General features: G+C 41.3%; 1 protein-coding gene and 1 pseudogene across 1 annotated transcript in view; both read left to right on the top strand.

Moving 5' to 3' along the window:
• Positions 1-23418, top strand: part of WDR64 (WD repeat domain 64) — a 92484-nt gene that overhangs the window by 42871 nt on the left and 26195 nt on the right. Inside the window, exons 11-17 of the mRNA XM_089529450.1 lie at positions 6862-6988; positions 8027-8175; positions 8900-9023; positions 10379-10551; positions 13445-13624; positions 18333-18460; positions 22133-22225. Of these exons, the coding sequence (XP_089385576.1) occupies positions 6862-6988; positions 8027-8175; positions 8900-9023; positions 10379-10551; positions 13445-13624; positions 18333-18460; positions 22133-22225 (974 nt within the window). The remainder of the gene's footprint in view (positions 1-6861; positions 6989-8026; positions 8176-8899; positions 9024-10378; positions 10552-13444; positions 13625-18332; positions 18461-22132; positions 22226-23418) is intronic.
• LOC149310828 (uncharacterized) lies at positions 15188-17843 on the top strand (annotated as a pseudogene).

Here is a 23418-nt window from a genome sequence, read left to right as displayed (position 1 = left end):
AATAATAATAGGATTTATTTATATGCCGCCCAATCACTGGGAATCCATAAATAAATAAACTTTCATAGGATTTTATTATTCAAAAGGATTTCCTGACATTTTCAAAATTGGTGCAAAGAAAGCCTTTCAAACTGATGTTACTTACAAACATTACTACAATAATTTAAAGCAAAAAAGAAAGTTTTTTTAAACATTCCATTACCTTCAAATTACTGTTTAAAAAAAAACAATTTAAGCATTGCTTATAAATACAGGAGCCTATGTGGCTCAAGATCAATGGATACTCATGGAGTCATACAAAAGAAGAGACTCAGCCAGAGTTAAACATTTTTAAGACCATGAGTTATAGTAGAAGAGTTAATGTAGGAGTGAGATAATCATGGTCTTGGGACTGCATGTGGATGCTTTTAGGATCTTCAACATCTCCAGACCCACACACCCCCTGCTTTTTCTGGCCAAAATAAGACGTAAGGTGGATTGGCTATCCTAGTAGTCTTCAGGAGTAGCAATTAACTTTTAAAAAAATTAGTTGTAGGGACGTCCTTGCACATTAAAAAATGCCCCCCTGCCAAAAACAAAAAAACCGCAGGTAGACTTCTAGTCCAGGGTTTTGTCAAGTCTATATTGTCCCAGGGTGGAGTGGGAGTCACTGAGAGAGAAAACTGGGCTCCAGACCCTCTGCACATGCCCATCCTGGGGGCATCCCTGAACTAGACAGAGGCAAAATAATATGTCACCCTTCACAATGGCATCACTAGGAGGTGCATGGGGTGCAGACCATGCCGAGAGACACCTCAGAAGAGGGGCGACTGCCATCCTCTTGCTGCAGGGTGAGAAGTGCAAGTGGCCCCCATCTGCTTTCACTGTGGTGGTGCTGGTCTCCTCATGAGGAGGCCGGCACCACAATAGCTCAGGAGAAGGCCAAGCAGTTCTCTACTGCCTCCGCAGTGGCAGTGCCAGTCTCCTCATGTGGCCAGCACCAGCACAGCAAAAGAGACGGCTAAGTGTGCCCTTTTGGCTACTTCCCCGCGGCCCCCTCCCCCAGCAGGTCCCCTTGCACCAGGTGATACTGGGGGTTGGGGACACCACTGGCCCTTCAGATGGTGTGGCTCCTCATCCTCTGAAGATGATGGAAGTAGTAGTTCATCAATACCTGGAGGGCTATACATGCACTGAAGGTACAATTTCAATGAATATATTTCATGTGACTTCTTCTTAAAACTAGCTTCACACACACACTTTTTTGGACTGACAAAATTATTGCTAGTTTTTTTCTTACGAAATTAGCAGATGCTTTTTTTCTTTTCTTTTCTTTCTTTTTTTTTTACATTGTGGTGTTGGAGGGAAAGCATTTAAAAAAGCAATTGCATTTAGAAATCACTGGCTTTAATCAAAGTTTAATCTCTCTTCTCCTGAGAAATTGTAGGAGATTCTAGGTCAATTGAATCCTGGGGGTGGCTTGCTTGAATCTCACATGAAATAATGTTTTAGGGCATCAGTGATGTAATACAAGCTTTGAGCTTTTCATTACTCAGTTTATTATCAGTCTCTGTTTGATAAGTTAACATGAAATTATATAGCTACACAGGGGAAACAGGAAATCAATTACCTTCCTGGCTTAACTCATAAAAAGATACCAATCCCTAGAAACTAAAATAACGCAAGACACAACAAAATTTGAACTTAGTGCTTTTAAAAATATTATAGACATGGGGGCAATGATTCAACTGAATACTTATGCTAATGGAAGAAATAATTTACTGAATATAGGAGCAAGCAATCTATCAGCTAGCAGTTTATGCAGCCCCTGTGAAGGCATAATGCAGGTGTTCCTGGGAATTACTTCCTTAACAGAAAATTTGGTACTAAAGGCAGAAATAACATGCCCTATGCCACAAAAAGGAAGAACACGCTTCAGCAAACTTTTTATTGAAAACTAACAATATGCACATGTGAAATGAAATAGGCAGGTCAGGTAAGACTTGCAAAAGTAAAGAAAAATATTTTGAACCTTCCAGAGACCACTTTAAGGCTTTTTCCAGAATGTATCATGGGGTGACTTTTTATTTCACCTACCTCCACTTTTCTTATGATTTCCATTTTGGTTATCAAACATATAATTCTATGCTTTAAAAAAAGAAAAGAAAATCTACCGTATTTTCCATGTATAAGACGACTTGGCATATAAGACGACCCCCAACTTTTCCAGTTAAAATATAGAGTTTGGGATATACTCACCATATAAGACTTACCCATTTCCCCCCATTCTCTCTGTTTTGCTGTTCATGTAAGGGATTCTGGAGGCAGTTGCTGTTTAGCTTTCCCAGCCTCTGTCTTATTGCACTGTTTACTACTGGTACTCTGCTGCAACCTAGCCCTACTTCACTGTCCTACCAATGCTGGTATCACTAAAAAAACTTTAACATTGATAGAGGACTAGGAGGAAAGGGGAAGTTGGGTGGGACTAAAAGGACTTTGTAAATGGGAGCTTCCTTCTTAGACATTGCATTAACTGTGGCATACTGTCTGGGACTGCTAGAGTTGTACTCTATTTTTTTAATTTTTAATTTGATGAACCACCATTGTTTGTGGTTGTTATGTGCCTTCAAGTCAGCTCCAACTTAAGGTGACCCAATATAGAGTTTCCTTGGGAAGATTTATTCTGACCATTGCCCTCCTGAGAAAATGCAAGAGGCTGAGAGAGTACGACTTGCCCAATGTCACTCTCTGGGTTTCCATGGCTGACCAGGGATTCAAACCATGGTTTCCTGGAATACTAGTGCAACATTCAAATTGCTATAAAACACTGACTCTGTTCATATAGGAGCCCTGGTGGCACAGTGGTTAAATGCCTGTACTGCAGCCATTCACTCGAAACCACAAGGTTGTGAGTTCAAGACCACCAAAAGGGCCCAAGCTCGACTCAGGCTTGCATCCTTCCGAGGTCGCTAAAATGAGTACCCAGACTGTTGGGGGCAAATTAGCTTACTTGCTAATTAGCATACTTGCTGTTCACCGCTATGATCTTTGGAATAGCGGTATATAAATAAAACTATTATTATTATTATTATTATTATTATTATTATTATTATATATTAGGAAAAACTTACCTAAATAAAGTACATAGTCAAACTATTGAGTTTCTCACTCCTTCCAATTAGCAGCCAAGACATGGATCAGGAGCAGAGAAATTTGAGGTCTGATGATGTCATACCAAACATTTTATATTTTTAATCATTACAGGGGAGACCAGAGGCAACAGAATGCTGCTCTTTGAGATTGCTGTTGTGTGTCATCTGAAATATATAGTTTTGACTTCATATGTGTAGTTCAAAATCTGCTACATGGAAACTGTCAACTTCTTTTGACTAAGCAATCTCACTAAGGACCAAAAAGTGTCTTGTTATTTCAGCACTCTCTTGGGAAACAGTGAACAAAGCACCAAACACAAAACAGGTAGTTTATGGCAGCTGTGCTAATGCAAAGGTTTTAGGCAGCCATCTGGCTCTCAGGATGAGCCTCAAACTCTAATCAGATTAACTCATTTTTTGGCAAAGTGCCCCGAGAATATGTAATTTAATAAATTGCATATTGAACAAATGATGTTTGTTTTGAAAGGTCTCTTCAAATACCAGATAGTTTTTGTTTTTGTTTGTGGTTTTTCCCCCCAAACAGGGTGCTTTAATAACATGAATGATATTGATGTTATGCCCAGAAACTGGAAACAATACTTTTGATAACTATACCTTCCAGAATTCTCCAAGCTTCCTGGCCAATGCCGGCCAGGGGATTCTGGGCCTTGTATTCCCAAAAGTAAACTTTTTCAATTTCTGATATGAACATAATTGCATACCATATTACTTGAGGCTATTCCACTTATCTTTCAATAATATATTCCTTGGAATTGCTTATCACTTGGGAACATATAAATGTTTCAAATCCATTTTTAATTTGCTGCTGTTGAACATAGTGTTCAGTGATAACTGTCAGTCAAACTTTGAACTGAACAGTGCTCACACATGCTGTGATCAATGTAATATGGTATATTGTATCATAATCTTGTTGTTGATGATACAGTAATTCTTTTGACACAATTGTCATCATGTATCTGTCTACCTTATCGGACATATTTTCCCCCTTTATGGGCACAGGAAGGGGCCACTCGAGGCCATGCAAGTCTGCATTTTCATAAAAACAGAGATCTTCCAACCAAGCCAAAAGATGCACCTCAGCACTGAAGGAGAATGGCTTGATGCCAGGCGACGGAATGGGGCCATTTTGAGGACACTTTGGGGTGTGGTGAAATGCTTTTTTTTCTTGGACTCGAGCGGCCCTTTCCCATGCCTATAACAGGGAAAAAATGTGTCCGATAAGGTCCTGTGTCAAGATCACTGCAAGAAGGGAAAAAGGGAAGGCTCTTTAGCACATTTTGGAATCCTTGCTTTGTGAACCATTGTTAGAAAAGAGTTTTATAAATGGGGGAATACCACTGAAAATGTCCCTTCCTCTCATGCCCACCAGCCAAATTGCTTGTATGACAAGTACTTGAGAAAAGCTTGACAGGATGATTTCAAAGGACATGCAGGTTGATGCACACAGCAGTCCTTCAAGCAGTCTGCTTCCATACCATTTAGGACTTTAAATTTGAAAACATGCACTTTAGATTGTATCCTTAAATGCCCTAGCAACCAGTGTAGCTGGTACTAGGGTAGTCAGTGGCTGATGTGGGGCAGCACTGGGTCACCACCCCACCTACCACCACCTTGGTGTGCCAGGAACTGGCACTATTGTCTATAACTGTTTTTTTCTTCACAAGGAACTGGCAGCTGATGATTCATGGACTGGTACCAGTCAATATACCACCATTTTGAGGAGCACTGCTGTGGAGTACGTCTTATCACATGTGCTGGGCTCAGTGTAATTTGAAGAGGCCCATGGTTGTCAGGGAGGTAATGAAATCCCAGGCAGACCATATCTCCCTGTTTGAGCCAGCCCAGGCTCATGATCAAAAGAGGCCTTTCTCTCAGTCCCACCACTGTTGCAAGCATGGTTGGTAGTGACAGGACAGAAGGCCTTCTTGGTAGCTGCTCCAAGACTCTGGTGGTCCTTCTCAGGGGTCAAAATGGTCCCCTCCTTGTTGTCCTTCCATCAGCAAGCTAAGACATTTTGATTTAGACAGGCATTTACAAAAGAACATTTTTAAAGAATGGTCTATTGTGCTCTTTTAATTGTACTGTTTCTAAGCACTTTTATCTTTTTAATTGCATTCTATTCTTTTAATGTGTGATGTGTTTTAATACTGTAATTCTATTTTAATGCTCACTTTGTATGACTTTGAGTCCCAATTTTGGGGGGAAAGAGGAATATAAATAACTCTCCTCTTCCTCTTGCTCTTATCAGTTTTACAGGTCACCCCATGCCATAGCTGCCCTATGTTGTACAGGAACTTTCCCAGTACCAAACCTCTGTCAGGAATAGATTCCAACAGTTGGATGGCTCCCATACAACTGAGAGCAGCTGCAGGTGGAGCAGCCATAACATCAACAGTGGTTTTACCAGGCCCCCAGTAATGGCTCCACCAGAAACCCCTAGCTGGTATACTATTGATTTCACATGGTCTGACCACTCTGTCCCTCTCAATATCAGAGGAGCTGCAATCTGTGCCACTTCAACTTTCTGAACCATATGCAAAGACAGCCCCAAGCTGAGCACATTACAATAGTCTAATTGGATGGCACATGGGTAACAGAGGCAAGTCTTCTCTCTAGACAGGGACACAACTGTTATACCAGTCTAAGCTTTAAAGTGTATGGCTGGTATATAAGCCAACATAGCTACTTGTGCTTCATAAGTAATGTCAAGTCCAGGAGGGCCTGAAACTGCAGTTTTGGTTCTTTGGAGAAATTCATTCCTATCCACAATCAGCTGGAAGCTTTCCTCTAGAGTGGATCTAAAGTGCTTGCTTTTCCTCGGCAGTGCAAATCATCTTGCCTTGGATTAATCTTCACCCTCAGCTATTTTACATTATATCCTGGATGAATTCATCTCTTCTAAATGTTCAGGCCTATTATTGTGAACCTAGCAATATAATGTTTTAAACATAACACCAAAGTAGCTGACTGAGTTGCATATAATTTATCATATTTTATTTGCTTATGTTATCACAGATATAATGTGACATAATGTAAATGGCTCAGTTGCTTTGACACAGCTTCTGTTATTTCTTTCCATCTAAGGAAAGGAAACATTCGTACATTAATAATTTTTATCTTAATTTAAATGGTAATTGGATTATACCATTTAACATTAATACTACGTAAGATATCTGACCCATGTAAGTGGACTATGCTGTATGTAGTTGTTTATCACATAAAGTCAAACCTTGTCTCTTTTTGGTGCACTTTACACAAAAAGGCTGTACTCACCCCACTCCCACCTTGAGAACACCAAGAGACAGGTAAGCATAAAAATACAATGTGACTTTGCACTGTGGAGTAAGGTGAAGGAAAATAAAGTACAAACAAGTTTTATCTTCTATTACATGTCTGATATAACAGCAGATGAAGCAGTGGGATGGTTTGTGCTGCATGGAAGGAAACCATGGAGAGACGTGTTCACTCTCCCTTTGGGCCATGAAGCTAATTTGTTTTGGACTGGCTCCTTTTGCAGGATTGTTATAAAGATAAAATCAAGTATGATGCTGAACTCTGGAAGAACGTCAGGGTTACATTTCCGGGTGGAGAATTTCATCTTTGTATGCAATAATTGAAGCTTGATAGAAGGGAATGCAACTTACTTGCATTTCATGTCTATCCACTGAATAATTGTGTATCAAAAGAATGTATCTCACTTTTCTTTCAGATTTTTAGAGTGTGGGATATCCAGACCCTTTCACCAATGCAGGTCTTCCATGACAGTCAAGGGGGACCCAGAGATACACAGATCTTTGCTATGATATTTGACAATAACCGTGGTATACTGATTACAGGTATATTTGACCAACTGGGCTGTAAAAAAATTGATATCTTTTCTACATATAAATTGATATGCTTGTACATATTAGCAGTAAATATATAAGCATCTTCTATTGAAGCTAGTTGTTTTAAGCACAGTTATTCCCAGAGAGTGAAGGGAGAACACATAGATTTAAAGAATTAAAGGAATCCCATCTTCTAATTTTGAGAATCCAAAGTCTCAACAATCTTGTGTTTTTCTCTTTGAGAAGCACTGTTTTGGCAACTTTCTATTATCATGATTAAATTTTTCTGTGAAGCTATACTCTGCTTGTGGGTGAGATAATTTATAGCCATAGAGGCAGGGAATTGCTACTGCTTTTTTCAGGATGCAATTAAGGCCAATTGGTTTAGGAGGGAGTATCCCCTAAAGCAGGGGTGGGAATTGTGCGTCCTTCCAGACATTGTTGAACTGCAACTCCCATCAGCCATAGCAAGCATAGTCGATGATGTGGAGTGTTCGGATATACTGTCCAACAACATGTGAAAGACAGCATTTTGTCTTCCTCTGCAGATATGTCTTCACATATGTCTGGACAACAAGCTTTGCTGGGCACATTAGTGCTACACAGTGTGCCATTCACACCAATTATGCTTATCTCATGATGAGCTGACAGTAATGGGAATCTGTGCCATTGCAACATGGCTTATGAGTCCAAAATGCACTAACTCATCCTGGTAACTGTCACATCTTCCATTGGGAAAGTGTCCTTGAAGGCATTTGCATGTAGTTTCTTGCATCAGTTTGGATTCCAGTTTGGTCTTCAAGATTCCAAACAAACTTTGCTTATTTTAAAAGGACCAGTGGTACCTTGTAGCTGCAGTATTAGAACAAATCCTTTACCACTAATATAATTTGACTAGATATAAAATATATTTTGTAACAGTGTTCAGTGTTGTTCTATCTACTTAACATTTTAATTCAGTTTCCATCAAGATTTCACATGTTCTCCAAGCTGATGGCATCCATGTTGATAAACAGTATACCACTGTGTCTATCATATGATGCACAGGATCATCTGTCATTGATATCTATCCTCTAACCCGTATGATACAAGACACCAAACAGGTCCCACAGACACATGAGAGGAACATCAATGTACTGGTTTACAACAATGCCTTTCACCAAGTCCTTACTATTTGTTCTGAGTCTGTCATAAAGGTGAGTACAAACATTCAAGCCTTTCAAATGCAAAGCCAATTTATTTTGCCTAGCTATTTTTCTTATTTATTAAAAAATTTAAATCCCTCCCTATATCTGAAGATCTTAGAGTGGCTTACAATAAAATAGATTTCAAACAATAAATAATAACAATGATTTTAAAATATTAAAATTACATTAAATAGATTATCAATTTAAAACTAAACAATTTACAACCAGTTAAAACTATTTTAAATAATGTAACCATAACACATGTGCAACCTGGATGAAATCATTTACACTTGAAGGCTTTAATAAAAAGTCAGGTTTTGACTTGCCCCCAAAATGATCCCAGGATTGGCTCCAACTAACTGAAGAGCAACGAGGCAAATGTTATTGTGTATATCATAAATTATTTTGGAGCATGCCCTCTTCTACAGATTGATAAAATAGTTAATTGATTTCAGAGCAGATTCTGTTGGGAAACATTCAGCTGAACTCTAAACTCAAAGTATGCCATTACACACTGTCTCTCTTGCACTCTTGCTCTCTCTGGTGAAACTAAGGAAATGTTAAGAACTGGGTTCGCTTTTGTTTCTTCTCAGATCAATCTGATTGTCCCATCCCCTTACCTTAATATTTGCCTTAGGTATTTATAGAAGCTGACAACTAAAATTTTATATACCTCCCCCCACATACACACACCTGTTTCAGTTGATTTGAATATAATTTGCTTTCTTTTTAGGTCTGGGAATTGGAAACAGGACAACTAATATACCAGATTGAGGATGCCCATGGGCCTAATGTTGAAGTTACATGTGCAGCAATTGATAAGCATGGATTTCACCTTGCCACGGGGGCATGTGATGGTAAAACAATGAAATAGAAATTGTCAGCAACAATGCTTACCTTTAAAATAATTAATTTGTGACAAGAGCTGTGATATTATTAAATAGGGACTTATCTTCAGTATTCTGTGTTCACAGTTAGGGACAATTGATGACTGTTTTGTATGTATGAGATGACTGGTTGCCCTCAAAAACTACTTCTGTGTGGTACATGATGTAACATTTTAAAATGGCTGCACCTGTGGAGTGGCTCAAGTCATAGAGGGCCTCTGTGCCCACACCAGTGGCTCTCAGTGATTGTCAACAATGGATTAAGGTGTTTCATACCAGGTGGGAGAGTAATTATTACACCTGCCTTGTGTAAGGCATGATTGTATCCAATACATTTCTCAGCTGATGAACCATGGTAATGGTAGTAAACTTGTGCACTATTGTCTCCTCTGCTACTAGGAAAGGCTTTTCTGAGATCAGGGTCATAGAAAACGGTAGTGATATCAGTTAGTAGTATGGGTTGCTCACATGCCCCCTGATGTATTATTAGATAATATTCAGGTAACAGGTGATTTCACACAAAATCCCACGTAAAACTCAGGCCTGGCCTGCACAAAAATAGATGAGGGTAAAAATGTTTCTGGTTTATACCAATTCATTTCACATGTTGAAATACTCACCCATTTAAAACATCCTGCACACAGGGATAAACACACTAGCCTAACTTCTTCCTGATAGACAGACTGGACAAGATACAAGAGACCCAAGAGCAGATGAAATCTGCTAATGTTTTTTTAATGTTATTTTTATAACAATATTTTTGGTTTGTTTTTATTGGAAGACTTTATGGCTTTACTGTTACACTGGAGCATACTTGAAGTATACATTAAAATAATTTTCATAAATAAATAAAGCTCACAGGGTAAACTGAACTGGTATTGGGGAAAGCGGCTCAGTCCTTGTCTTCCCAGACTGTCATTCCAATCTAATATGTCCCACAGATCAACTATTTGTCCTGCTGGAAAAAAACATGTGGGAAAGCTTATTGTCTCACCTCATCTCAGCCTAATTTTTAGTATCTTTTGAGGTGCTGCTTCGATATTGTTACTTTCATTGGTTCTGAAGGTGATTGTTTGCATTTCATTTAATAACGTTTAGAGGGGCTTTTTATGATAAAAGGCAGCCTGTGATCTTAAAAGACAAATCAGTAATAAAATAATTAACCTGTGCATCAGTTCTCAGTACAATCCCAGGACATTGACAAATAAGGTGTATAGGCATTTCTTAGTGTGATCTCATATGAGGCACTCAAATATTTACATGGTTGTTGTCATCATGAACAACGACTTTTGTCTTTTTCCTCCCCTTTCTCCTCCTTTTTTTAGGGACTGTGAAAACGTGGGATTTTGGAAGTGGACAAGAACTTAAAGTTTTGCCTTTAGGCAAGGAAATCAGAGATAATGAACATTGGCTGATGCAGATGGTTTACCTGAAGGCTAGTGAGAGTAAACATGTGATCTTGGTCTTGGAGTACAGCGGGATGATCAAAATTGTTCAGGTTTTAGCTTTTTGATAGATTTTTTTTTTTTAATCTTATACCGGATGTTGTTAAATTTGTTGGGTTTGTTTTGGAAATCAAACAATTTTTCAGGAGGCTAATCTTGCCAATGGTTAAAGATGTAAAAATATTTCTAATTACAAGTATCTGTCTGCACAGCCGGCTTCTCAGTATCATTAATGTACAATACAATCTTACGCATTTTTACTTACAAATACTGGTAAGTCTCAGTATATTGAATGACATTTACTCTGTAGCAAGTATGCTTACAATTATGGCTTTAAACCCCCGTTAGCTGTTATTAAATTTCTTAAGCATCTACCAAATGAATCAGTTTATTTATCTCCTTATCTTTCTGCTACTTTATTTCATTAAAAGTGCTCTGTGACCCATCAGTCTCTGAGAATTACTTTAATACATTTGGAGATTATCGCATTAGCTTTGCTGCTGGGATAGACCGGGGATGTAAGGTGGATCTTATCGCATTCACCCATCACAGAGCAGGACAATATGCAGCCCATATGCAACCCGGGCTTCTCTTGCAGCTTTTCAAGAATGAGACTGTCCCATTCTTGAAAAGATGTGGGATGAGACCGGAGAAACACGGGTTGCATAAAGGCTGCATACTGCCCGGCGATGGGTGAATGTGATAAGATCCAGCTTAAGAAGGTTACTCCCCAGGTCTATCACGGCAGTGAAGCTAATGTGGTAATCTCCTTTGTCTGACCCAAAGCTATACAGGCATAACCCACTTAGCAAAGCCTGTGATAAAGAAGTTCCTTTAAAAAAATGTTGTATGCCCTCATCCCTTCTTTTCTTCCTTATTAGTATAGCTGGAAGTTTTTAGCATCTTTGACATAGGGAGAATGGTGAAGGTGGGCTGGAGAAACAGAGACTTTTGGAAATTTGTAGTAGTTGAAGCAATAAAGCTTGAACTGAGAAAAATGGAATTCCATTCTAGCTAATCTTACTGTAGCTGTGTATGCCTACCCATAACAGACAAGCTAAACAGCCTCCCGAGATCAGAATCCCTTACTGAGCATACATGAACAGCAAAACAGATAGAAAAGGGGAGACCAGATAAGCCTACATCACAATGAGATATGGCTATAAGTAAATTTTATAATATCTTGCATAGTGATGCAGAAGGGTTAATCTGTTGGAGTAACTGACTCTGAACAGAAAATAAAATATTTTGAATCGGAAGTGACATGTATTCCATGGGACAACCACAGACGGCTCAGTCAGAGCAGATGGCATGAGGCAAAATTGCTGCAAGGTTGCATCATGCTCTGTGGCACTGAGTGATGACTCAGAGGCAACACTTTATATAAGTGGATCAAGAGTGTGGGTAGGTGTGGATTAGTTTGGTGCTGGTGGAGTTGGTTGAAGCAGGCATTGGTGTAGTTGATTGGAAGCTGACTGAGAGGAGTGTGTATATATTATATCATATTGTATACATTGCAACTGAAGATAAAAGCTTCCAGAATTTTGGATGAATCAACTGCCTGTGAGTCATATTCTTGTGTGTGTGTGAAAAGTGGTCAGTGCATTACCAGTACCAATAGCTGGGTGTTTTCATTTTTGAACTCTGCTATGTTATTGTTTTGGCTGCATCTGGGTGACTTGTCCCCAGACTGTGCCAGGAGTTGGCTTTCCCTTTGCCAACATAATCACTGATATGAAGATTATGGTTTGGCATTACCTTTTCACCCTCTGTGGTTCAGAACATACGAAACACATGACCTGGCAAGTGTTTTCCAGCTAGTGTGCTTTGTTCATCTCAAGGGTAATTCAGACCTTTTTTTTAATGGAACGATACAAATGACCTCACTCACACATTCCAGGTTTGTTATTCACACTATGGAACTGCATCTATGCACATCTCTGGGAGTTTGGTTGCTCACATGTGCCAGCACTCAAATAAACATGAAATCAATGATGCGAACATATTTGAAACATGTTCAAGGCATGCAGAACTTAATCCTGAATTATCCCGGGTCTATTTGCATCTGTTATTCATACTGTCAATGATGTGAATCTTTTTTAAAAAATCAGGAAAAAAACACAGTTAAGTGAGGTTTGGTTTTTGTTGTTGTTGTTTGCAGAGATAGATATTCGACCCGTATTCATTCTGGATTATTTTCACCATCTGAATAGGGCCTCACTTGTTTGTTTTTTAAGACATTCTGTGAGATAGGATAGGAAATGATTATTTAACTAATTACAGCACCAGGAAAATATTCAGATCAAAGACCTTTTCATAGGCCATGCCATCTTAAATTTGTAGCTACAGTGTCTTCAGTTTCTACCTTAATTCCTTGTCATACTGGTCCTTACCTGGACAAAATCAATGAGACCCCTTTGGTAATGATAGAAAGTACTAGTAAAAGGTTTATACAGGAAGATCGGGGTGTGAGTGGAGCATGCAAATACCCTGATAAAACTGGGAACACTACTTCGCATGGAAGCAGAGTTTGTGTAAAATGGCATTTCTGTATTCACTTACAGACACATCAGTTGTGAAAGCAGCAGCTAGTCATTGCCATAATAGAAACTGTGATAGCTAAATATGCAGAATCCAGTTTGAAGTGCTTTTTCATTCAACAGATACTTCTCTGTGTTGATAGACAATATCCCCCAAAGTCAAATATGTGACATACTCAAGATTTCTGAACCAACACTGAAGCTGCTGTTTTGTACTATTAATCTCTAATGATAGACCAAAGGTCCAAAGTCATGTATGTCCACTACACCCACAGTGTATACCCAGAATGAAGTGTTTGGGAAGCTGAGATTTTTCCCAAAATACTGGATGAAATAAATTCAGTCAAGTTAATTGTCAAATATTAATGAACAATTGTTCCTCAACTCTTTTTTTCCCCCTCTGTAGGCCAATGAAGGTGAAAATTACCTGTCTATTACCTGGAGTCTTCCTGATGCTGTTTCACTTGCGCTACAAGACAATCCATTGATTCCCCTCAAACTGAGTCCCAATGCCAGGAAAAATAATGATTTTTTTCCAGATATTGAGCTGTTGCCTGGTAAAGAACCTGTACAATCAAATACAGAGGTGAGGGACCATTGCAATTTCAAACTTTTTAACATCCACAATAATAGCCTTTGGCAATTCTGAGTTCTAATAAATGTCTTAGAATATTTTGATGCAGTCATCACAAAACCTAACAATGACAAAAATATTCAAATGAAGTGAAAACATGTTAAGGGAGCTTCTTAGTGATAGGTAGAAAGAAAACTGAAGAGGATGGTCATAGATCCTCTGGCTGCTATTCTTCATTGCTGCTAAATAGGCTGTATTTCATGAAAGCTCATTATATCACATATGCAGTAAGTCCTTAAGGTTCCATCACACTCCATATTCCTTAAACCACCCATTATCTCTGCTCTTCCCTCTTCCAACATCTTTGAGACCATTAACTACTGAGGAGTGATAAAAGATAGAAACAACTGTTTACAAGCTCTAGAATAAACTAGTGGTTATCTTTGCCTCCAGGGACATTGGTAATATGCACCCACTTTTCAAGCAATGAGTATAATGTGTAGCTAGGCTCTTTTATAAAGAGGAAGCAAAAATGATTCCAAATGAACTTCAAGGGTTTTTTTGAGGGGGGGGGGGTACGGTGGTGAAATAGTCTGGTTTAGTCTGATTTAATCTTATTCTTCATAGGTCATATCAGTATTTAAATCCACCATCATTATAAAGTCTGTGTTTGCACAGTTTGAAATAATTTAAGAGACAAAGGAAAGTAATTTCTGCATCTTAAATTGTGAATCTGTGGGAAGACTGTACTTTTCAAAAATATGCACAGAATTAAGTTCTTTGCATATTAATAGATTGTAATGGTAATATACTGCATAATTATATACTATTATATAATTATAGAGAGGCAGGCCCAGTACCAACTGCCTTTCCCAGCAGCTACAGAGCCAGGCAGAGTCTTCATAGCCAAGCCCCGGACCATCTTCCCTTGAGGGAGAGCTTTGGGTGCAACTTTAAAGTCAAGCCCCGGACCCTCTTCCCCTGAACACTGTGGTTCAGATTGTATTCCTCCCCCAAGAGGGGCTGAAACCAACTGCCACTTCTCTCAGAGACGCCCCCCCTGTCCAGCAACATCTGACTATATTAGATCCCTAGTCCCTTATGGTAACAGAGGAAGAGAAGGGAAGGAAACAACATCTGGAAAAGACAGAGGCCCATGAATTCTGTCTGGAGGCTGCAGGGAGGAAGAGGCTTCTGTTCTTGCTGCCTAAACTTCTACTTCCCTCGCTGGACTGAATCCTTGCAGGACTGAGTCCTTGACTCAGCAGACACTGTTTCATCCAGCACAGCTACCTTGCCTGCCTGAGGTATAAGGCTGGGACTTCTGCAGGAGACTAACCAAACAACATCCAGCTTTACTAGCTACCTGTCCCTTTCCCCCCTCCTGTTCCTGTCAATTTAATAGGAAGGGTGTATTTTCCTCAAAAAGGAGGGGATATACAGAGTCAGGGAGAACCCATTGGAGTCATTAAAGGCAGAGGGAGATATGGAGAGAGGAGACAATTAAAACACCAAGGAAGAGGGGAGCTCAAGAGAGTACTTGTGGTCCCCAAGCTGTCTCCCCATCCAAATAGTATGAATAACCTTGGTTACAGTCTCCCTGGGTTGAAGCTGCTGCTGCTGAATGCCAGATCAGTGAATGGTAAAATAGCTGCCATGCAGTACCTGATCCTGTAAGAACAAGCTGACCTGGCATGTATAACCGAAACCGGGTTGAATGAGACTGGAGGAGTTAATCTCTCTCAGCTTTGGCCACCAGGTTTCTCTGTGCAGCAGCAGGCAAGGCCTGGGGGGCAGGGAGGTGGAGTTGCAGTAGTCTATCGTGATTCCATCCCCCTGACCAGATGCCCCCTCGCACAGTCTACAGATTTTGAGTGTGTTTATTTAAAGGTGGGTGGCCAGGACAGAATAGGGATTCTGTTGGTGTACCGCCCACCCCGCTGCACAACAGTCTCCCTTCCTGAGCTAACTGGGATAGTCTTGGGGTTGGTGTTGGAGTCTCCACATCTATTAGTACTGGGGGACTTCAACATCCATGCTGGGACTGCCCTTTCAGGAGTGGCTCAGGACTTCATGGCCTCCATGACAACCATGGGTCTCTCTCAAGTGGTATCTGAACCTATTCATGCTGCTGGGCACACTCTGGACCTTGTTTTCTGTACTGGGTGGGATGATGATGATCTTGGTGTGAAAGAACTCTCCACAGTTCCATTGTCATGGACAGATCATTATCTGGTCAGATTTAGACTCACTGGGACTCAGAACCTCTGCAGGGGTGGGGGACTGATTAGGATGGACCGCCCCAGGAGGCTGATGGATCCAGATGGATTCCTGAGGGCTCTTGGGGAGTTTCCTGTCACCTTGGCAGGCGATTCTGTTGAAGCCCTGGCCAACCTTTAGAATAGGGAAGTGGCCAGGGCAGTGGACACAATCGCTCCTGAGTGTCCCCTCTCATGGAGTGGAGCCAAACCAGCCCCCTGGTTCTCCAGGGAGTTGATGGTGATGAAGCGAATGAGATGGAGACTAGAGCGACGTTGGTGGAAGACTGGGAGTGAATGTGATCGAACACGGGCTATAGCCTATTTGAAAACCTACTCTGTGGCAATGCGGGCAGCAAAGAAATCATTTTTTGCTGCCAGCATTGCATCTGCAAGGAGCCGGCCAGCAGAGCTGTTCCAAGTGATCAGGGGCCTTTTACACACTTACCCTCAGGTAGAGGATACAAACCACTCGGAGGTTTGCTGTGAAGTATTTGCACGGCATTTTGCAGATAAAGTCACTCAGATCTGCTCCGACTTGGATGCTACAGTTGATACAGTGTCAGTGGATGCAACCTTGGCTCCAGTGTTAATGGATACTTTTCAACTTGTACAGCCTGATGATGTGGACAGGATCTTTGGAGAGGTAAAAGCCACCACATGTATCTTGGACCCTTGTCCTTCTTGGCTTGTTAAACAGGCCAGAGGAGGACTGGCTGAATGGTTAAAGGAGGTCATCAATGCCTCCTTACAACAAGGCAGAATTCCATCCTGCCTAAAGGAGGCTGTTGTAAGGCCTCTGTTAAAAAAGCCATCCTTGGATCCCACAATAATGAAAAACTATCGGCCAGTGTCTAACCTACCATTTCTAGGCAAGGTTCTGGAACGTGTGGTGGCTTCCCAAATCCAGGGATTTCTGGATGAAATGGATTATCTAGATCCATTTCAAGCTGGTTTCAGACCTGGCTATGGAACAGAGACAGCCTTGATCGCCTTGGTGGATGGCCTACGCAGGGAACTGGACAGGGGGAATGTGTCTCTGTTGGTTCTCCTGGACCTCTCAGCGGCTTTTGATACCATCGATCATGGTATCCTTCTAGACCGCCTCTCTGGGATGGGGCTTGGAGGTACTGTTCTACAGTGGCTCTGTTCCTTTGTGGAGGGGCGAACTCAGAAGGTGGGACTGGGGGACTCCTGTTTGACCCCCTGGCCATTGACCTCTGGGGTCCCTCAAGGTTCTGTGCTGTCCCCTATGCTGTTTAACATATACATGAAACCACTGGGAGAGGTTGTCCAGAGTTTTGGTATGCGGTGTCATCAATATGCAGATGACACTCAACTCTACTACTCCTTCCCACCTCAATCCAAGGAGGCAGTCCTGGTTCTAAACCAGTGCCTGTCTTCAGTAATGGACTGGATGAGGGCAAACAAGTTGAAACTTAATCCAGACAAGACAGAGGTGCTCCTGGTCAGTCGGAAGGCAGATCAGGGAATAGGGATCCAGCCTGTGTTAGATGGGGTCTCACTCCCCCTGAAGACACAGGTTCGCAGTTTGGGGGTACTCTTGGACTCAGCTTTGAACTTGGAGGCCCAAGTCTCTGCTGTGACCAGGAGTGCTTTTGCACATTTAAAACTTGTACGCCAACTGCGCCCGTTCCTTGAGAAGCCAGATTTGACCACGGCGGTACATGCCTTGGTTACATCCCGTTTGGACTACTGTAATGGGCTCTACATGGGGCTGCCTTTGAAAAGTGTTCAGAAAATTAAGTTGGTTCAAAGAGCTGCTGCCAGGCTATTAACAGGGGCAGATTACAGAACCCATACTATGCCCCTCTTGAAACAGCTTCATTGGCTGCCAGTTTGTTTCCGGGCACAATTCAAGGTCCTGGTTATTACCTACAAAGCCCTACATGGCTCAGGCCCACACTATTTGGCAGACCGTTTCTCTTGGTATGAACCGGCCTGGACTCTAAGATCCTCTGGGGAAGCCCTTCTCTCTGTCCCAACATCATCACAAATATGGTTGGTGGGGACACGAGAGAGGGCCTACTCAGTGGATGCCCCTAGACTCTGGAACTCCCTGCTCAGGGAGATCAGAATGGCTCCCTCCTTGATGGCCTTCCACCGGCAGCTGAAGACCTACCTGTTTACAGAGGCATTTAGGGATTTACTATAAGAACAGCCTGGGATGTTGGATGCTGGACCAGTTTAAAAATTCTTTTCAATGTACTTTTTATTTTAGTGTACTATTTTTATTTTTAAATACTGTGAAGCCGCTCTGAGTCCCAGTCCTGGGAAAAGAGCGGGATACAAATAAATAAATAAATAAATAAAATAAAATAAAATAAAATAAAATAAAATAATGTTGGTAGGAGCAGTCATAGCAGTTGCATGTTTTACTCAATGCCTTTTCATGTATTGTAGCAAGTACTACTAAGAATCCTCTTTTATATATCTTTCAGCTACCTCAAGGGACAGAAGTGAAATGCTTTGATCTGCTAAGAGTAGAAAATTATAATCTGTTAGCTACTGCAAGTGCAAATGGTGCTATCATCATGTGGGACTTTGACTCTGCCACTGCCAGACACATGTAAGTAAGAAAGTATAGGAACATGCTGATACCCATTTGACCAACATGGAGAAAAATCACAGTGTGGAAATGCAGTTCTACCAGATTCTTGTTGTCAAGGCAAACTGGAACTGAATAAGCAACTAGAGACCAAGGGCAACTAGAGATCTTGTCCTTAAAAAAATATCTCATGTTTGCTACACCCTCCATCACTAAATGTTCCCTTTCATTATGTATCCCAACTATTTTCTTGCAAACTTAGGCGGGTTACACACCGCCATGAAAGTACGGAGTCAGTCCGTACTAGGGTTAGGAAGGTGCGGTGCTTCCGCACCCCCCTAACCCTAGTACAGACTGAGTCCGTACAAAATGGCGGCTCCCCTTCCACATGGGGGCCGCCATGACGACGTCACAACCGCGCCGCCTCTATACAGGGCGGCGCAGACGTGACGTCGTCGGTCCGCACCAGGGCGCTTAGTGTGCCCTTTCCGCGGACCAGGAAGGAGCTCCATTTCGGAGCTCCTTCCTTGTTTGCGGTGCCGCTTTGCGTCGCTGGATGCAGCCTTCAGACGGCTGCGCCCAGTGAAGCAAGGGAGAAAGTGGCCCCTTTCTCCTTCTCCCCGCCACTGCGGGGTGTCCTTGGGGCTTGAAGTCCCAAGGACACCCCTTTTCAGGCTGCGGGGAAGCGGCGTTTTGCCGCTTCCCCGCAGCCTGAAAAGCGGCGGATCGGGGCCTCAGCGGCTGCCGTTCTGGCAGCTGAGGCCCCGATACACCAGGGAAAGGGGCGGGTACAGCCGGCCCCAAATGGGCGGTCTGTAACCTGCCTAAGATCCAGGCAAAGGACTCCAGCTTTCTTCTCCCCTGTGTGATCAGCAACAGAAATTTTACCATCAGAGTTCTGCCCTTTTTACACCACACCTACATAATAGCTATATATAAGTTCAGATACAAATAAAAGGTGCTTCTGTCATCAGCCACACAGGGACATAGCCAAGGGAGGGGGTGGTCCATTGGGTCCACACACACCCTTCTGTTAGATACAATGAACGGTGTGTGCCGCTGTGCCGCCACACCCAAGTCCCATTATAATGGTGGCACTTAGTCTGGACCCCCCTTCCCAAAATCTTGGCTATGTCCCTGAGCCACATGACAGGGATGGTGGTTAAAGGTCTCCTACAGACATCTTGGTTTCAGTCAAGTAAATCTCCGAGCAGAACCAATGTGTTCTCTCTTTTGCCTTTGTTTACATCAGAATTTGGAAACTAACCTGCCTGCCAGCATACCAAGTGCCTCTTTCTGTACTCAGCTGCCAGTAAACCTTACCACAGCAGGAGAAACAGGCATGAGTCTTTAGCTGGTGCTGTGTCATGAAGCATAAAGTGTCTTTCACTTTGGCAGCCTCTCCTAGCTCTGAAGTTCAGAAGGACAATTCCTCAGGGGATATCTCAGAATTCTGCACTTCAAGCAGAAGACACGACTTTTCCTCACCAGTACACTAGTTAATTTCACAATGAGCTGGTTTTCCCTGGAACCGCAGCACACACAAATGCACACCATTTACTGCCTGATTACCCTCTCCTTGAAATGCAAAAGATTCCAAAGAGAGAGCCATGGCCTTATTTCTCCTCCACTCTGCTTTTAGCCTTCTTCAGGTGAGAAGCCTCTTGGAAATACTACATCAATTCTTTCCTACATTAGTGCGTATAATACTTTAACCCTTTTCTCACTCATTGCATGTACTCTGTGGCTGAAAAAGCACAAATCACAAGAAATCGACTAATGGGCTCAGTAAGGAAATACCTTCTTTCAAAGTATAGACCAAAAGCCAGGGTTTAATTTATTTTTACTTTTTGGCAGAAAAAAGTTGATTGCATATACAGTGCACCCGCATCATACACGGGTGCCTTTTATGCAGCTTTCAATGGTGCACGCCCCCGTGGCATATGCACCACAACATAGGGCTCAAGCATATGCACTATTTGCCTTATGAATCCCCCATGTAAGGCAAGGGTGCACTGTAGTAGTAGTGAACTATATAACACTACTAGTAGTTATTTATAAACAGTCTCTCTCACACACAGATCATATTCTCGAGTTTTTAAAAAAGATTCGCATTGTGAAGTCAAAGGCTTTCACAGCTGGCATCCATGGTTTTTTGTGGGTTTTTCAGGCTATGTTTGCAAAGATACGCAGAGATGTGTGAGTGGGGTTATTTGCATCATTCTACTAAAATAATAATAATAATAATTGTTTTGTCCCAAGAGTGATGCTATGGACTTTGGGTGTAGTAAGGCCTCTGGCTCTTAGGAACACAGCCTGAACAAAAGACCAGCCCACAAATTTCTTAAGTTTTCAAAAGCTTTACTGGTTATAAAGACAAAAATATGAAACTGATCTCCTTTTTCTCAATAGTCCTTCTTAAATACCTTGCTCTCTCTTCTTGGTGGGTTTTCTTCTTCTGTGGACTTTATCTTTGTCAAAGGAAAATACTCTCTCCAGGTCTGACTTGGCTGAAATCTTACTACACAACTGAAACTAGCTAGAGGGAGACAGTATAAGACCCTGGGATTTCCCACAATCCTTGTCTTTCTTAAAGCTGTAGAACTCTATTTCCCCTCCTAAACTAATACATAGAAAGTCTAATATAATCTCAACTAAATATATGTCTCAAGAGCATCAAAGATGCTCTGGAGGCATGACAATAATAATAATAATAATAATAATGTCTGAATGACCCTTAACATAGAAGAGAGGAAATGGATCTTCATGGAAGAGAGCATAGCAGGCTGGAAGAAGGACATTCTGCATGGCACCATTTCATGACAGGTCTCAAGATATTCTACTGCAGTAACATACTAGCCATATCTATCAAACTTCAAATTCTTCAAAGGTTTTCTAAAACAGTGATTTTCAAATGAGCCTATGACCACCAGTTTCGTATTCTGTGTGAATACACTGTATGTCCAAATCCTCTGAAATACTAATCATCTGCAGGAGGCAAGTAAAAGTGGAAACAGATTCTCTGAAGGAAGACATTTTGAAATCTACTTGGCCAGAACAGTTCTACATTGACATAGGCTGCTGCCACACTGCAGAATTAATGCAGTTTTACACCACTAACTGTTAAGTCTCTATCCTATGGAATCCTGGGATCTGTAGTTTGTTGTGGCACCAGAGCTCTTTAGCAGAGGAGGCTAAATATCTCACAAACCTACAAATCTCAGAATTCCATAGCATTGAGCAATCACAGTTAAAGCGGTCTAAGACTGCATTAATTCTGCACTGTAGATACGGCCATAGACTACATTGATGGTAAAGGAAATAGTATGACTATGGAAGATTTTATTGAGCTCACTGGAGATATACAGCATAAAAAGCTAACTATGTGTTATAATGCATTGAAAAACTGAAGTATTGTGGATGGCATTTTGTTTTAAAAAAATAAGGGTGCAGTCCTCTTCCTTCGGTAATGTCAGTCGGTAATGTAGCTGTATTATGAGAACATACAGACCTTTGGGGATGATCTACATGGCTGTTTCCTCATATACAAACCTCAGCTGCACTCACGCCTATGATCACGAGACTGACTTGCAAGTATCTTTAAAATGTATCATGAAGAACAGACTTCTTACCATTGTTTGTCTTGGTGCAAGAAATATGCACCGTAGGAAGTAACAGCTTGTTTATTTCTAGATTCAAAACTGTCAATGTCATTCAAGGAGATGAGCCTGAATTGCGTGGAATCAATAAATTACAGTTTCTCTATCGAAGTACTATCTCTGATAGGTAAGTGAACTTGAACCATATATTGAGCCTAAACCTGGTATAAGTTCCAGCTAGGATTGCTGGTTATAAAGCTTCTCTGTTCTGCCTGATTTTAACTGTTAAGTGGTTTCCCTTCTCATCCAAATCTCCCTTCAAAATGGAGATTCGGTGATAGATGAAGCAAGGCTAATGAAACCTGTGCCAAATATTGGTATACCTCACTTATAAATACCACACTCTGGAAAGCATGCAATTGCACTTCCTCTGGTTCTGAAACTAGGATCCAAAACACACTGCAGAAATAATCCAGTTTGAGCCCATTTAGGAAAGGCTAAATGTCTCACAAAATTAAAGTTCCCAGAATTACCTAGCATTTAGCCAGGGCTGTTAAAGCAGTCTCAAACTGGATTATTTCTGCAGTGTGTTTTGGACAAATGGCAGTTGTTTGACATCAAATAGTGATGTTTCATAATGTCAGAGACTAGGGTACATCTCTTCTGTTTACTTAAGGTGGAAACTCAGCCAGAAGCAGTGTGGGGAGACACATGATCCAGATCCTTTGGCTTTCTAGGGATACAGCCCCACAGCTGTGTTTAAACCAGATGCTTTGGGGATGGGGGAGCAAAAACTGGAGCACATCTTTTGTTTACTTGAGGCAGAGATTGTCTATCAGAACAGTCAGTACTATTGGGGTGCCACAAGGTTCTGTCCTGGGCCCAGTGCTATTCAACATCTTTATCAATAACTGATGATGGAATAAAGGACATGTTTATCAAATTTGCAGATGACACCAAATTAGAAAGAGTAGCTAATACCCCAGAGAACAGGATCAAAATTAAAAATGATCTTAATAGATTAGAAAACTGGACCAAAACTAGCAAAATTAATTTCAACAGGGAGAAATGTAAGGTACTACACTTAGGAAGAAAATAATGAAATGCACAGATACAGGATAGAGGACACCTATTGGCTTGACAACAGTACATGTGAAAGGGATCTAGGAATCCCAGTTGAGCACTAGCCAACAATGTGATGCAGTAGCTAAAAAAGCCACTGCGATTCTAGGATGCATTAATAGAAGTATAGTGTCTAGATCAAGGGAAGTAATAGTACCACTCTATTCTGCTTTGATCACTCCTCAACTGGAATATTGTGTCCACTTCTGGGCACCACAATTCAAAAAGGATGTTGACAAGCTGAAGGATGACCAAAAT

This window comes from Sceloporus occidentalis, unplaced genomic scaffold (assembly GCF_023333645.1).
Source record: "Sceloporus occidentalis isolate IW3139 unplaced genomic scaffold, rSceOcc1.0.p SCAF_6, whole genome shotgun sequence".
NCBI lineage: Eukaryota > Metazoa > Chordata > Lepidosauria > Squamata > Phrynosomatidae > Sceloporus > Sceloporus occidentalis.
The sequence above is the reverse complement of the archived record's forward strand: the minus strand, read 5'-3'. Positions and strand labels throughout refer to the sequence as shown.